The sequence below is a fragment of the Epinephelus lanceolatus genome, chromosome 23 (assembly GCF_041903045.1).
Source record: "Epinephelus lanceolatus isolate andai-2023 chromosome 23, ASM4190304v1, whole genome shotgun sequence".
Lineage (NCBI taxonomy): Eukaryota > Metazoa > Chordata > Actinopteri > Perciformes > Serranidae > Epinephelus > Epinephelus lanceolatus.
Genome location: NC_135756.1, coordinates 19,778,593 through 19,796,276, shown reverse-complemented (window position 1 = coordinate 19,796,276; position 17,684 = coordinate 19,778,593). Strand labels below are relative to the sequence as shown.

At 41.0% G+C, this 17,684-nt stretch overlaps 1 protein-coding gene across 2 annotated transcripts in view; it reads right to left on the bottom strand.

Annotated features, from left to right (window-relative positions):
- Positions 1 to 3,125, bottom strand: part of ccdc146 (coiled-coil domain containing 146) — a 77,201-nt gene extending 74,076 nt beyond the window's left edge. Inside the window, exons 1-2 of one of the 2 annotated variants that reach the window (XM_033614683.2) lie at positions 2,820 to 3,125; positions 235 to 431 (exon numbers count right to left, since the gene is read on the bottom strand). In XM_033614683.2, coding sequence (XP_033470574.1) covers positions 235 to 431; position 2,820 — 198 coding nt within the window. In that variant the 5' untranslated portion in view covers positions 2,821 to 3,125. The remainder of the gene's footprint in view (positions 1 to 234; positions 432 to 2,819) is intronic. The other variant, XM_033614682.2, reaches the window with a different exon arrangement.
- Positions 3,126 to 17,684: the final 14,559 nt, after the last annotated feature.

Sequence of the window (17,684 nt, the reverse complement as noted above, 5' to 3'; positions counted from 1 at the left end):
CCAAGCACTCACTTTTGTCTAAACACTAAGCTTTAAGGCATACAAATCAGTTTACAGTGCCAAGTTAGATTCTAAACACCAATTTTGCCGGAAAACAAAATGCCGAGGGATTTTCTCGTAATCTTTTCTTGGATGTAATTAGAGTAAACAAATGTGCCAAATGTGATGTTTGTCTCTCCTATGAAACCTCCATAATGCCATTCACAAAAACTATGATCATTTAACAAGTCTTACCTCGTCTAGGCACTGGAAAGCAGGACTAGCAGTGACATCAGTAGAGGCAGAGGGCTGCTCCTCCGGGAGTGAAGCATCAGGTGCAAGGGCCACCAGAGGGGTGTCCCCCAGTCCCCTCTCCTCCTCCTGTTGTTCCTCCACCTCCTCCTCTCCTCGGCTGGGATTCCTGCTATGCTGTTGCTCCACAGATAGACTCACTAATGCACAGTGTGTAGAGTGATATAGTCCATTGATAGGTATACATAGACAGGTAGATGATTGGAGGAAGGGAGACAGCAAGGGGAGACAGAGCAGTGCAGTTATGACACAGAATTTATGGTGGAGGGATATTAAACAAGCATCAGCAACAACAAAAAGCTATGCAGGAGGGCAAGGGTGTAGGTTTATTTCAACATTGGGGAAAGGCACATCTGAAACAGGGGGGTTTGGCAGTCCTCCGCAAGAAATTTTGAGCCAAAATACGTAATTCCCTGCATTCTGGGGAATGTAAATGCACCAATTTGTGCCTTTGCTGCATCAATTTATGGTGTAGATGTCTTTGTCAAAAAAGTCTGCTACCTTCATGTTTTTATTTGAGGGGACAAATTCACATCTTATAAAATCTTGAGGGGGATATGTTCCATGTGCCCCCTCTGAAATCTACACCTATGCAGGAGGGGTATCTTAGACATACTCTTTGTAATTAAATAAAAATAAAAAAGAGGTGAGCTACTCCAAACAAATCAGTAAAGGTCACAGGATAATTTGGTGCAAAATATGTTGCCATCAAATAACTGCATGGAAATACTAGGAATCATACAATGCTACTAGCAAGGTTGGTACATTAGATTACAGATACATTTATAGTTGACTTTGAGGGACTGTAGTTTTATCCATAACCACCATAGAAAAAAAAAATAACACGACAATAAAGTACAGGCAGAGCTATAACGAAGGGATTGAATCGGTTCAACAGCCTTGAAGAGTGCAATCAATATTTGTGAACGTGAGCTACTCTCTCTCAAACCCTGAAACCAGACAAATCAGTCTCAAACATGTGATGTCATAGGGTGCAAAGTCTGGAGCTGCTTCACTGACAATGAATGGGAGCCTGATTTTGTGGAACCACAGTTTGTTCATTTTCTTTCTTATGCCCAAATGAGCTTTACTCTATCAGTTGTGAAACAGAAAACATACCCATATACTCAGAACATTTCCCAGCTCCAGACTTTATTTGCTATGAGAGCTATGTCCAAAGTCCGGCCCAGGGGCCAATCATCTCCCAATCAAGTTTTCATAAAGAGATGATTAATGGACAGAGTTGACAGCGAGGGCTGCTGCATTCAGGAGCAGTGGAAGGTTGACTATTTTTTTCAGAGAAACCTGAAATAATTGCCTTTGTCTTAGTTTTTCATTCATTTTCCATAACTGCTTATCCTGTTGGGGGTCGCAGGGAAGGTTGTGGCTGGAGCCTATCCCAGCTGACACTGGGCGAGAGGCGGGGTACAACCTAGACAGGTCATATAGGGACAGACACATAGAGACAGACAACCATTCACGCTCACATTCACCCCTACGGACAATTTGGAGTCACCAATTAACCTGCATGTCTTTGGACGGTAGGAGGAAGCCGGAGTACCCAGAGAAAACTCACACTGACATGAGGAGAACATGTAATATCCGCATAGAGGGGCTCCCCCACCTTGGGTTTGAACCAGGAACCATCTTGCTGAAAAGAAAAGTGCCTTTTTGAGGATGAATGTATTTTAGAGAACCAATTAACCTAACCTGCATGACTTTGGACTGTGAGGCAACAATACTAACTGCACCACCATGCCACTTTTGTCTTTTTAATAAACCATATGGTGCTAGTAGCAGCTGGCCCCCAGCTATTTTCACATTATCTGATCTGGTCCCCATTCAAAAAAAAGCAAAAAGCATTCAAAAGTTTCATTACCCTAGTTCTTAGATTTGAGAGAGTTGTTCATGTTGACTAATATTTTTGGACTGTCTTTGACCAAAGGAATAATGAAAATTTGAAAATAGGCATAGTTCCCCTTTAATGAAGAAACCTGTGCTTTTATTCTGAAGGATTTCAGTTGGAAATCTGTTGCTGGCGGAAATCAAAATTAAGACATATATTTGACTGCACAGAAACATTTTTGGTCATCTTAATAATAAAATAAAGCCAGAAAATGTGTTTGTTATCACCATGATATTATATAACGTTACAGTAATTAAAAAGCAAATTGGCCTGGAGAGTGCACCAGGTGTATGTGTAGCATTACGATAAAATAACGCTAGCTTTAACGTTAACGTTACTTCTTGATACTTGAATTAGCTTAGAAACACTAAACGCGACACTGTCACACACTTAAGCACATGTAAAAACTCTAATAGTGATTTTCTTGAGCGTGTTAATTAATAAACACCTGCGTTTATGTGTAAAAAATCCTCGGTTGAAATGTTACTCATAACAGTTGCTGCTAACGTTAGCTAACGTTAACCCTCACTACGCAGAAGCTAACGAGCTAGCTACAAGTGACGTTAGTTAATATTTGTGCCGGTGTTTGTCTGATAAACAAAGAAACGTGTAAAAGTCTTACTTGTGAGTGTCTCTAATCCTCGCACACGTCCTCAAAACTCTGTCACTTTGTCCTTTGAAACCATACAACCACACGCTTTGAACAGTTTACAGCTAACAGTTAATGCTAACCAAACTAAAATCACAGATTACACTCTAGTTAACGAGTGTGTAGTGGTTACCATAGCAACGACGTCATACGTCCCTCATAATGTCAGTTAACGTCGCTTATCTTCGCATTCCTTCTTTCTATTAAGCTAAATTTAGCACTTGCTACTTAAAGTTGCCAGCTAATAACATGCAAAACAATGTAAAAGTTTAAAACAAGGGCACCCAAACAATCCTAAATCTTATGTTACACTTGCAGCGACCGTCCAGCAGATGGCGTTACATTGTAATTTACCGCACAGCACGTCCTCAACATGTGTCCTGCATTGCCAACAGACAGCAGCATCAAAGGCCGGCTGAATGAAAGCGCTTAAATGAAACAGGATTCAGCTGACCTGAATCCAAGGCGAAAGTGATGGCCATGATGCAACACTACTGTTCTCCTGTTAGCTTCTTTTTCCCACAGTGTACTCTGGGAGCTGGCACAGCCCATTACTCACCCCTTGCAACAGCTGCAGGGGTGTGTTATCTGAGCAATGTCTGTGTGTGCACACAATATGTATGAAAGAGACATAATGAGAGATTCATTTCAGTCAGCACTGATTAGTAAAGGTTATCCTATAAACACTGGGTGCCACCAAGCAAGACGCCCCCCTCCTTAAAAGTATGGCCAGCCTGTGATGAATTGTGGGAGACAGTTTTAGACTGTATGTTCCTGATTTGCCTTGGGTTTACTGGTTGTTGCACAAATAACCTTCCCCTTCAAAGGCTGTTTTCAGTGTTACTTTATTTCTTGCCTACAAAAATTCCCAAAGCCATATGGTTCGACATATGGCACAGGTATGTGCATTTACCACGTGTAAGTGTATCATGATGTGCACCAGAAAGAAAGGCAAAATCATATGCAAAAACTCTGATAGCACACCCATGCAGAACACTGTGTATAAATGCTTGCATGCACATATACACTGGGCCTTTCTGAGTTTAACTGGCATCATTATAATAATGGCCGTCTCTATTATTTGACTTCAGTTCGCTTAAACCATATCTGACTAAGTGGCTCTAAACTCCCTTGCAATTTGGTTGTTTTGGCAGGGGAGCTATGCAATTTTTGTGCATAAAGTCAACAGCTGAAATGACTGATTTTTCCAGTGATTGCTATGTAGACACATCATCCACGGTTTTGCCTTCTGTAATAATGGTAAACTCTGAAAAACAATTTTCATGCAGGAAAAAAACACCATCCACTGTTTTTCCATAGTGAGACAGTATGAACGAAGGGAGGGAACAAAGGCCAGAGCCATCCTCCTTGTATATATTAGAACCAATTAGACTTTTACAAAGGGACTCTCTAATTAAACCTGTTAATTATGTAGAGTTAATTTTACCACCCCTTGTTAAATCCAAACAAATCACCCGGTGCTTTGGGATGAATGTTTTGCACGGGAGCCAGGTTTCCAAATTAACCTTGAACCCTCTCCAACAGTCTGGATGCTAACTTCTGAATCCTGGCAGGCCCCAGTTTATTTTGTGATGAAAATATGCCACTTCATGTGCCCCTAGCATTACCATTTTTGGCTAAATAAAACATAAGCCCCAGTTTTATTGCTATTTTAGGGGAGAGCAGCTGAGAATTGCAAACTTATGTGGGAATAATAAAAGGATGCTGAAGGTTTTAGAGTTTCTGCTTCAGGTTACTGTTTGTTTCTACATCAAATATAAACTGTACCGTCCTTATACATACTTTACAGACTCTGCTTTACCCTTTACCCTCAGTCAAACCATTTCAAAACAAATCTACCGTGGCTTCCCGGTAACCCAGACAAAATTGCTGACTTGGGCTTCATGAGTTCACAGGAACTGCTGTGAGGTTTAATGATCTGCAAATCAGACACCAGGGGCAGATAGCTGGGTGAAGACTATGATTAATGTCAACCTGTTTTGGTACAGACATTCATACCCCCCTCAGGAGAAATTGTAATAACTTTTTGTTGTTTCACTTTTCATCTTGCTCCACCAGTTCATCAGATAAAAAAAAAGATTCATCCAGTATTTTGATTTATGATTAAATACCTGCAAAACTCATGACTCTCCCATCAACCTCAGCTGAACTTGTGAGCATGCTACACACCAAGCTAACATCAGCACGTTAGCGTTGTGGTATTAGCCAAGACACTCTCAGGGCCGTTTCATAGTCGACGCAAAGGCACGCAGACGCGAACGCATTGGGACACATCGAGACCCACTGGCCGCCATGATGCGTGCTTGAGTCTCAAAATGTGTTGTCCATTTTTTTGATACGCGATGCAGCGACGCGTGTAATACCATTTGTTGCCAGCGGGGGTGATAATGTAAGCAATGTACTTGAAATTAACCACTTTTTGTTATTCACAGAAGAAGCAGATATGGAATATGGCGGGCGAAGAGAAAAAAATTTGCAAACTCGTACAGGCACATCCCCATTTATATGACAGTTCTAGTGCACTGCACTCTAATAAAATAGCAGTACTAGCTAGCTACCACAGTACTAGCTAGCCGGAATGTACCGGTGACTCTGCTACCCCCTATTGCGCAAGTGATGTATTGGATTTCAAGTGTCGCCTGCGTCGCTTGTGTTCAATGTATTGACTATGAAAGGAAGTGTGTCGCTTGCGTTGCTTGCGTCACTTGCGTCACTTGCTCCAGTGCGTGCATCGACTATGAAACGGCCCTACGAAATGACGGCATAGAGATACACAACCCAGTTTCCAGAAGAAAATGTTGGCATCATACGCCATAGTAAACCACAGTTACATTTGCATGTTTCACGGGTATCATTAACGTTTCTAAAGTGATGTGATATGCTGAACTGGTCATCGTGAGGTGGAAGGGATGGTGCATGGCAAAGGTACAGACCACTGTTTAAGACCAACAAAAGCAACAAAAACATTGCTGTGTTGCCAAGTCATGAAAGGCAGTTGTCTTTTACCGAGATGCTGATGCTTTTCCTGTCCCCAAACAGGGTATTCTAGGCCAGGGCATTATCTTTTCCTCGCCATAACCAAGTGGTTTTCTGCCTAAACCTAACCACATGTTGACCAGAGTGTTGTTGAAAAGTAAAGTTTCAACATACCCGCTACATAGGAATTTTGTTGTGTTGCAGCCTTCAGCCTTGGTCAGGTCAGGAAATGGATGTTAGTTATGTTTACGGTAACAGTCGGGTCAGCAGAAGGCCTACATGAGGCCTTGAGGTCAGGCTACTTGACTCTGTCATGAACGCTCTTCATCTATCGTCTCCCAGTTGTGGTGGAGGGAATACAGCTGCCCAGATAAGGATGTCTCCCCGGCTCCGTTGCCATAGCTCCCAAGGTTAAGGGGAAGGGAGATTGCCCTATGCTCCAGGCTCAACAGATGAGAGTCTCTTTATTGATATGTGCATTTTGTTAGAGACACTTGAGGTGATTTAGAGCGAGCCAGGTGAGCCAGGTGCTTGTTGTTTAAAGTTAGTAACCAATAAAAACTTCACAAAGTCATAGATCAGGACAGAATAACCTTACTTGGGAATGTGGAGTAACTCTCAAGGGAATACTGTTTGGGTTAAATGCAAGAACTGGGCAAGGACACCCTCAGAATCACTTGCAACTCTGCATGTTCAGCTGCGATTCTCCTCGATTGAGTCTTCATCAAGTCTCCTGAGGTCTTCTTCTGCTGTTAAATCTGCAGCTCTGAAAATTCTTCAACAATAATAATGTGCAAATGTCTTGTATCTGTGGTTTGCAGAAATGCACAATGCCAACGTTTTTCCTGGCTACTGGGTTGGAATATAAAGAACATTTCGCACCTGTTGCCATCAGCCGAGCTGCTTTCTGAAAAGATGCTGTGGAAATTAAAGAGTTAAGTAAATCTGAAGACTTTGTTTTCTGGTGGATGCCATTTGTCTTAAGAGTGTAACCTCTGCTGCTACGCCCATTTAAGGCCAAGGGTCAAGAACCAGTAACCATGTGTGTCACTTTTTCTGTGTGGGTGCATGTCCTGAATTTGTCCATTTGCTTAGTAGCCACTGCACAAACCAGACCTCTGGAAAAAGTTACTGTACTCCCACAGCAAAGAGTCCAGATCTCTGTTTTACTGCCTTATTGTAGTCACAACAAACGCAACTTGGGGATTGGGGGTAATTTCACAAAACCCTCCACCTCCCGGTTTCTCTCTTTCATGTGTGGTTGGGTGTTGGGTTTTTACCATTTTAAATGTCCTAATTAAAACACACAGAAGCACACACACACAGGCACACTATGCACAGCGTTCTTTTTCCATGCACACAATCTGCCGTTACAATTTCTCTTGTCAGAGACTTTGTCCTTCACACATGGCGCCTGGAGACAGTTTATAAACAGATGTTTTAAAGTCTCTTAAAACCTTGCAACCATTTTTTTTTCTTATTGAAGCTCCGACTGAATCTTTTGTGCACTTCTACAATATTATTCACGTCCTTGAGAGATCTTTACCGTACTATTCAGAGAAAGCCGAGATGAAATGGTATGTTATGATTGCCGTTAAGTCATTTCACCAGAGGGATGGAAACATGAAACTGAATCCAACTCTTCATTGTTGGATCCGACTCCATACTGCTGAGTTTACATCCTGTGTAAATATTTTGCGCCATCAAATTTGAGTTTAGTGGACTACCTACGACATAAATCACAGAGAAATCGAGAACTGCTTTTGGCAAACTGTGAGTGTGACGTAATTCTTCAGATCTCTGTGGAGAATTGTTCCATAGTGTGTGAATGGGCAGAGCAGAGGCCCAGATCTGTAAGACCCCCTACAACTTGGAGTCCTCTGACCCACCACTGTCCATGATTCTCCCAAACAAAAAAAACACATGTGCTGGAGAGCCATGCCTGTTTTCAGCATTTTGTGCCGAAGAACTAAAGCTGTATGGGTGAGCCAGCAACAGCTGTGCACATTTCATAAAGATTATCTTGACTCATTTGGAACAAATCCTGATCTTTGAAGCATGTTTAAATCATCAATAACTTGGAGCTTTGAACTCAATGAATGATGTGAACCCAATGAATCAGTACACAGTGGTGCATTGTAATGCAATCTGTTTCACTGTATTCAATGATATTCCTTTGTTTGGCATCAGATTGCATCGCCAAGTATCCTAAAAATAGCAGCATGTTGGGACAGTTTGCATCCTATCATGCCTCATGTCGCCCTGTCATGTCAGATCTTTAAATTGTTATATAGTTAGTGTTAAAGCATACACAATTGACATCTGCACTATATAATACTGGATTATGTGGCACAATATACAGTGCAGGATGTACTGGATCCTTACAGGGATTTGTTTGGCTGTCAGAACATGCAAGTTAATTAAATTTACAACCTGCTACACTTCTTCGCTGTGTTTTTATGAGTTGGTATTCCTTTCATCACACCTGGTCTAAATATGGTGTGTGTTTGTGTGAACACGTGTGTATGTGCTATGCAGGGGCAAATTCTTTGGACGTTTCAAGCCTTTCCTCGTTGAGATTTGGCAGTGCCGGTCATGTTTTCGTACCTTTACTTGCTCAGGAAGTTGAGAAGAAAATCTATAAATTCTATAGCATTTTATGGCAGAGTAAAAGAGGAGGGAAAAGAAGTACATTTGTAATGTATTTTAAAGGTTATATGTATGAGATTTTGAACATTAATAGCTGCAAACAGTTTTTTTGCTATAGATATAGTGGAGTAATCGAGTCCTGAGCAGACAATGAAGTAACACTCCCTGTCTTCTCTTCTCTTTGTTTTGATAGCCGGGCCAGCTGTGCATGCATTTTACTGCATGTGAGTCCCTCCCTTTGAAACTGTTGGCCTGTCCCATGTAGCCTACATTAAGAGACTGCTAGATTTATACTTGTGTGTCAGCTCTATACAGACCCTACGCCGTAGCCTACACACATGGCCTATGTCGTTGTGAGTGTGTATACTTGTGTGGTGGTGTGTCTGTGTCACTCTGCAGTTACACCTCCAAAACACTAGTCCACAGGGGGGTTTCTGTGAAGTGCTGTAAAGTTTAGTTGATTCAAAACACACATTAAATACACATTAAACATGGCGTAATAGAGACCCCTTTAAACGCAAGTACACAAATCAGCTTCACTATAACTCGCAGCATTCACAGACAAACACTTGTCTTTATCTGGACACATTTTCCCCACAAATACAACATGCTAATGTTTTTAGCACAAGCCTATGGCATTTTACATTGTATAAATTAGCCTAGGAACTAGTGGAGTTTTCATCTACTCATATGAAGCCAGGCACAACAGTAACATTTAACAAAGGTAACATTACAAAATTTGGCTTCATTACAACTCACAAAGTTCACTGACAAAACAACTGTCTTATACTAAGCATGTTTTTGAAATAAATATAACATGCTAACATTATTAGCACAAGCCTATGGCATTTTACATTGTATAAATTAGCCTAGCGATGAGCGGAGATCTTCTCTGCTCATATGAAGCCAGGATGAATCCTGAAGTATAAATCCCTGAAGGATAGATCACACACACACAAGACTTAAAATGCTATTTTTGTGGAGGCTTTATTGTCTTCACAATTTATTGTTTATTATCTGTGAAATTTAAGTAAATAAAAGCTTCATTTCCACTGAGGAAAATGGTTTCAGCTTACAAAAACTGACAGGGGATCTGCGTTGCCGTGACGTGTAGTTACATTTCTGGGGAGGTGCATGTCAGGCTATGGCATAGGGTATGGCATTGGCTCTAAGTCGACACAGAGCCTACGCCGTAGGTATGGTGTATGTTATAGGCGTGATATAAAGAAGTATAAATCTAACATAAGAGAGTGACCTCCCACATAGCATTGTGTAAGTGAAATGGCTAAGAGCAGTTCAAAGTGTTCAGCTGAAGTCAACCATACGGCAAAGTACCTACAGTAGTAGGTACCTACACTTCGCAAAGAATTTCTATCGACAGATTCTGAATATGTATGCAAGATTTTGGTATCTGAAGCATTCTGGTTTCTGTTTGCACTCCCTTGTAGAAAAAGTATTGACCAATCACAATTGAACGGCAGGTAAGAAATCCTTGTGGAGAGACTGCGATCTCACAACCCATCCGCTATCATCCAATGACGAGTTAGCTTTATATTAGCTTTCTTAGGACTTATTTCCATTTATATATGCAGATATGTGCCTCAACAGATTAGCCAAAATGACCAGCGCATTGGAGAGGAAGTCTTGACTCGGATATCAGCTGGCTTCACCGGATCATCCTAAATGTTGTCAGATGATAGGCATTGGAATCCGAGATTGCTCAGCAGATCTTAAAAACAGCTCCTTGCCAAGCTGAATAATTTAGGATGCTAATGTTACTAAAATAACTCAAAACTCTAAAATATTGTGCCACATGTAGTGGTTCTGAATGTCATATATAGAAGATTTAAATACACATCAAGTTGTACTGAAACAAAGTGTTCTCGCAGTAAGTGGTCACATGTCAATATCTTCCGTGTTACCAATCTTAGTCAGTATACTTGCACACTATGGGAACAAAACCATTTTGAAAGGCCTCTTCTCCTCTGTTTACCTTTGATGTGGTGTTTCTTGTTATTTTACAGAGCAGGACCCTGTTCCTCACAGGCCTTATTAGACACTTCTAAGGGAAGTACATGCAGTGCCGCTCATGTAACAAGCAACTGTGGCTCACCTGCTGGTGTCCAATAAAATGAAACAAATTGCCAACTGCTGCATATACACTTGCATAGGTTTAACCTGGGAGGAAATGGAGGCTTACAATTAGTTTTTATGATGCACTTTCAGCTTAAGGACCACTTTACCGATACTTTTTACAGTAGTAGATGGCTCTTATTGTCTTCACAGTATGGGTTTTTTTTTTTTGTGTTCTGGTTTCCATTGTGTCTCCAAAATCTGCCTCTGCTGCCAAACAAATCCGAGCTAATTAAGTTTATCCTGACGTTTGACACTCAAAACAATGACTGTATTTGTAATCAGCCTATATAAATCCTAATTCCTGGAGACAATCTATGGAAAAAAACATTCTCTAAAAGATAATTACAAATCATTTGGGAAGTCTAGCTCCATGCTAAATGAAAGACTGAATCAACTTGAGGTAATGCTTTTCACCTTAAATGCCCAGTCTAATTACAGTTTACTGGAACTTTCTGAATCACTGTCTTTGTTCACATGGATGATTTTGGATTGTAACCAGTAAAACAAAGTAGAGCCATGAGTGATAAAGAAAGTAGCAAACTCTATAAACAATAAAAGAGAAACACACTTTTTACAGATTAAATTACAGTCAGATAAACCCCTGCTTGTATCTTCGAAGTCTGAAAAGTTGGTGGCAAAGCTTGGGCTGCAGAAAGTTAATTGATTCCAGGTATGTGACCTTCCAGGACCTTTGAGGTGGAATTTATCCAAGGACACCCAACAAATGTCCAGAGGGATTAGAGTAAAATTACCTTCCTGTTTCCACCGAGGAGTCCTGTATGTATTTTACTGGCTCCACAGACCTCTATGGATTTCATGGTCAAGGATTCTGGGGGTAAATTGGAGTACCTGAGAGGGGTCATAGAGGTCACAGGAAAGTTTAAGTGAGTTGAAATAAACAAGCCCAGTCAGGTTGTCTCACCGCTGCAATAAATGCAAATCAATCTGTCACAAGTGATGAGTCACTTTGACTTGATTCTCACGAAGATGCACTCAAGTTACATAAACATCTTTGTGTTTGGTTTGGGCTTAAAGTTAATCTTTTCAATCTTTACCTATACAGAGAGGATTCACTTCCTGGAAGCAAGTCCTCCGTGCCTTCAATCATAGCATGCCACCAGATTATTGCTGATTGGCTCAGCTGGATTAGCATCTTACTATCCACTGAAAATGTTAAAGATGACAGTTGACCTTCAGTGTATGTCATCATTTATCATTTTCACCTACCTTAATAGTTTCACTCACCACAGAATGCAGATTTATCAGTCTGCGTTCTTGCCTGCACTTGTGTTCTTGTGGACTTGTGAAACGTCATTAGTCGCAGCCCAAGTACTGTTCCAACTCAAAGTCGGCATCCAGCCAAGTACAATTCCAAATGCCTGGATGTGAACTTGCTATCTATCCCAAAATGCATTCCTCACAGACCAGCAGCAATGGCAACCATCCTTGGGAGTTTGTGCTCCCGAGCTGAACTTGCCAAGTCTGAACTCCCAAGTGTGCAAGTCCGAACTTGGCGTTCTTGATATTGAGAAATGCCTTTTATCTCTTGCACATACCAATGTTAGAAATCATGGAGGAAAATGGTGTTTATCGACCAAGATAAATAATCCAAGCTATACACAAACGTCAGTTCTTCAGTGGATTCTTAGGCATGTGTTGAGGTGCTATATACTTTAGGTGCTAGGTTAGGTTGTCTACCTTTTGTTTCTCCAGTAAACTAAACTAAGCTATATAACCAGTAGAGAACCCGTTTGGTCGATCCCATTTTTGACTCACTATATCTTAATGAAAAATGTGTTGAACTGAACTCAACCTGACTGAGCTATCTCTACGATTCGGTTTATGTATGTTATACTGTAAAAATCCCCACTAGATGTCACTGTGTCTTTAGATCGTAAGCCTTTTCAGTTCGCCTCCGACAAGAAGTTAGCAACAAACCCACACATGAGGGCTCTGTGTGGTGGGATTTGACATGTTACAGTTTCAGAGGTCTTACTGAACAGATTTATGTTACTTAATACAAAAAAATAAGTCTAATAGGGGTCAAATTAAAAAAAAAAAATGCTGTACCAAATAGTTTATTTTTCCTTTTATGGTAAAGGCAGTGAACTAAGCTAATGTAATTGAAATTGTGTGTAAATTAAAGAGTTAAGCCCATGGATTGTTCTTCAGAGTCTCTGAGAGTGTTGTTTAGAAGCATTTTGATTCATCCATGGTATTATCTGATATCATCCAAGGGCCCCCAAGCTCAAAGCTCAAAAATCAAAACAATGTAGTGCTATATGGCACCTCCAGTGGTTTCCATATATCACTATTTGACAAAGCCTCTTTAAAAGATGGGTGCTATATAGCATCAGAACAGGTTACCCAATGATTATGAGTCAAAGACCCGCATTTCGGTACTATTTAGCATCATTTTTGTTCAGAGTGTACATAAAAACAATAATAGAAAGTTAAAAAAGATACAACATTGTTGTTCAAATAAAGACTGAACTGACTGTTCCAATCAAAATATCCTGTAAGCAGCACCCTCAAATTGCACTGGACTATGCTGTAATTGTTGAGTGAACAGATTTACTGCAGTTAGATAACACCACTGTTTACCAGTGGGATATAATGGGAGCTTATGCATCATTCTTTTCATATCTCTGAACGAAGAAATAAAAGAAAGCATAATACAAAAAACAGATTACTGGAAAACAGGGACATGCGTGTGTGTTACATCACGTCAGAGGAGATTTAATCATGCTCAGACATCTGTAGCTGACCCATCCTTGAGGGTATTAACCCCTATAATGGGTAACACTGGAATGTCTGAGAAAGAAAGAAAGAAAGAAAGAAAGAAAGAAAGAAAGAAAGAAAGGCTCTGTTATGTGTGTCTGTGTAGTGTAAGTTAAATTTTGTGAGTCGTCTGTTGCGAAGGATGGAAGCAATTAACTTCATCTGTTCGCCAGATCCAGAGGATAGCCTCTCATTTACATACGTCTCACTTTGTGAGTACGTGTGTGTGTTAATGTGTGTGTTCCCCACAGACTCGGGGAGGAATCCTCCAGGGCCGCCTGGCTTCCTTCCCTTTCATCCCAACCACAGTCCACAGACAGCCACATCCTTGGAAACGCGGCCCTCCCTGGTTAAGATGGTGAAGTCTACGGAACATCTATGAATCAAATGATCTTCCACTTTCTCTGTTTCTGTCCGTCCTTCTAATTTGGTTGGATAACCATATTTTCTCTCCATTAATTATATTTTATCTTCCATTTCTCTCTCTTGCTATGTATCCTGGTTTTGGAACATCATGTTTTCTCATCATGAATCATTCTGTCATCTCTTGTACTTGCACACACACATCACATATCTGGTAACTTGTCACCACTCGTAAATGATAACAGCAAAACCTCTGAGAGAAAAACAGACATTTCATATTCCTGGAGCGGCTATTTTAAGCTGATATTAAAAACCCATGTCGTCTGATGTTTCTTACTGGAAAACTAGTGTTCAGTATTATGTTTCTATGAGTATTCCACACAGTAGCCACACAGTGATACTGTAATACCTCTTATTAAATGAAATCATATGGTATGTTATGAGGTTTTTCAGTAGAGCAACATTAAATAGACCTTTTTTTACTGGACCTGTAACATCAAGGACTGACTTGAAAAAAATTAAAGCTGCAATAGATTATTTTTGCCCTTTTGCGGGCAGCAGAGACAACCTGTGAACACCACAGGTACATATTATCAATAAATTTGTCAGCAAATGTTGCAAAAAGCTGTCTGTTTACACATTTAGCAGACAAGAAGCAACATTAGCATCATTTGGAGTTGTGTTTTTGGCCATATTCAATATTCACTCTTTGTTTTAGCTCTGTTTTGGTCTCCACCAACTCCTGACAAAAAAATCTGGCTCTTCAGCTGCTCTTGTTTGTTTCCCATCTCGTCACTAATTTGCGTGTTTGCCATTTGTTCCTTGGCAAGTAGTTTTAGTTTTTTTTTTCACCTCTTTTTTTTGGCAGTTTCCTAGCTTGACATCACCTGACTAAATAACAAATTCCTCTTAGTTCATTTTCAGTTTCCATGGGGCGTTATCAACGGCCATAAATCAAAATGCCTCTTGACACAATTGGATAGACCTACAACCACATTGGTTGTTCATACAAGCAGTAATACAACCCATATTAATGTTTATATTTAGGCAGAGACCTCTAGTGGCTGTAGTAATTACGGGGAGTGAGATGTTGAAAACTGTGAATGAAAAATGGTCATACACCAGTTAATTGTGCATGAGTGTGTCCGTTTTTGCTGTCAGAATTCGAAAATAGTAAGACATAGCTGCAGCCACATTCTGTTTTGCATCACAGCAAGAGGTGGTTTGAACCATTGGGTGCAGGAGCCCTTCTGTGCGGAGTTTGCATGTTCTCCCCATGTCACCGTGGGTTTTCACTGGGTACTCCAGCTTCCTCCCACAATCCAAAGACATGCAGGTTAATTGGTGACTCTAAATTGCCCATAGGTGTGAATGTGAGTGTGAATGGTTGTCTGTCTCTATGTGTCAGCCCTGTGATAGTCTGGTGACCTGCCCCGGGTGTACCCCGCCTCTCGTCCAATGTCAGCTGGGATAGGCTCGTGGGTGGGTCATGTAGCTGCTCAGTCACAGCTATACCTGGTTAAAAAATAATACTTTAGCAGGAAGCATTAGCTGTAGCCACCTTGGTTGTATTTGAATGCCACTTAACTAAGCTAGGTTTAGGCTTTCCATAGTATTCACGGTGCGAAGGTACATGAGCCAAAAATGACGTCGTCACATTTTTTTTTTTTTAGAAGCATGAGGGCCCCGCAAGTTATCAGTCATTGTCTAGAACAGGCCTGGTGTTAGATAAATGCTTGTCACTGAGCAACTGACGGATCTGTCAAAGCAAATAAAACATGAGCTCTCAGATCCGTCCAGTTCTCAAGCTAGCATTTGCCTGCTGTGGCTGAAAATGATGCCGATGAGAGCCATGAGACTGAACCAAAACAGTAAATTTATGGGTCAGAAAACCAAAACAAACATAATCAAACAAACAAATATGTCAGGTGACCACTGTAAGAACGTACAATTATGTTTTTTTTTCACCAGCTGTTTCACTTTCCAAACTAAGTTTTAACCATCAACTCTAGCATTCAGGCTCCAGTTATTTGACATCCAAAACCCTAAACTACTACTTTCCTTTGTTTCATTTTCTATTTCACTAAATGTACAAACCACAGAGACAGACTATAATTTTCCATGGATGCTGGTGCCATCGTGAAGAATGCAAAGTTCATTTTATTGCATTATATGCCATATCCACAACTGATTTTGTGTGTTTTTTCCTCTCTGTGGTCAGAAACAGGCTAAAACTGTTTCAATGTAGTACGGAGGGTTTTCGGTTTAGTCCTCAGAAAGAAGCCTACACCCCAAAACCAAAATTACAGAGTAGAGAGCTCAGATTGAGGGGGAGGGAGGGTGTGTGCAACTACAATGATGCAAACATCTGACCTTCAAAGGACAATTAAGATCTTTTAAATGCCAAATTCATAGAAAACTGAATCTGGCTCTTTTACATAAGTAAGAAAACAACAAACATGAGCCCACACGTGTGTTCAGAGACCACTTAAGCAAGAATGCAGTAATCGGGTTTGCTGAAAGGGGTCATGACTCACATCTCCTCTGTCTGCAGGGTGTCAGTAAAACCATTACAGTTTTGACCTCAGACACCGACCCCCCACAGCGACCGGATCCTCACACAGCAACTCGCATTCTCACATCTTCCAGACTCCAGTATTTAGTGGCCAGTTTAAAGAGGTCTTAAAACTCACTTGATTTCACCATAGTGAAATCAAGTGAGAAAAACAAAACAGGGGCACAGATCTGCCACTGGACCAGATGACTTCAACCAGCAAGATTTAAAATGGAAATTAACATGAGAAATGTTAAAATGCTGCTAATGACACACTCATTTTGTCAACCAGTCAACAAGTTGACACATAGGCTCAGTTGGTGAGGGAGGGTGAGTGAAGATGAACAGATGCTGAGATCATGATGAAGATATGCAGCTCCAGGGTTGGCCACAGGCTCCCTCTGTGTGACCTCTGAACCCTCAATTAGCTGTGTGGGATGTCAGCCAGTGTCTGAGCACATGTGGAATAGCTGTGTAACTCACTATGCATGCATGCACACACAGAATGCCAGCATGTCTGGCTTCGTAGATGTTTGCTAGAAAGCATTATGAACATTCCCCTCTAACGCATCAGCACACCATGCAACAGGCAGTATAGAAGCCAGTGTATGTACTGTAATTATTTATAAAACTAAATGTGGCACTGCTTTCTTGATGGTAAACAATCCTGCCATAACACTGCTAAAACAAATGGAATGTCTCTTACACATGAACTCAGTTTTGGCAATATACTTTGTGTCAAACTTTGCTGGGTAAGGCCGTTTCAATTTGGGGTCACTGGGCAAAAATACCACAATAAACGTTGAGGGTAAGGTAATTTAAGTGGTTGGAAAGAACACCAGACTTCTGCAGCTCCTCTTGGCTCTGTTTTCAGGCTTTAGAAAGTCTAACTCATGATGGAAGACTTTGGGCAATCGAAGGTCATTTCAGAGAGAGGGCGTTCCTGTTGGCTGTTCAACAAATGCAGATGCTTGTGCACGTCCCCTCAGATAGCAAAAGCCTGACTCAATGGTGGAGAATCCTGCAGAGTCAATTGATACTCCAACATTGGCAACAACTGCAAAGCAACCCATAAAAGGGAGATGGGCGTATCGAAATGAAAGTCTGAAAGAGAGTTTGCCAATAAATGAAATAAAACATGAACTGTTGTACAGATGTGGAGAAAATGTTGCTAATAATTTAGCCTTCTGCTAACTAGAACCAAAGGCTCACATCTGCGGCTTCTAGCTAACTTTAGCTAGAGCATTGTATCCTCCGCCTCACTCCCTGCTGCTACACCTCACAGGGAGGAGAGTGGGCAGCAGCTCTGGAGACTGACCCCAAGTCAGCAACCAGAAGCTAGCACAAACCCCAACTCT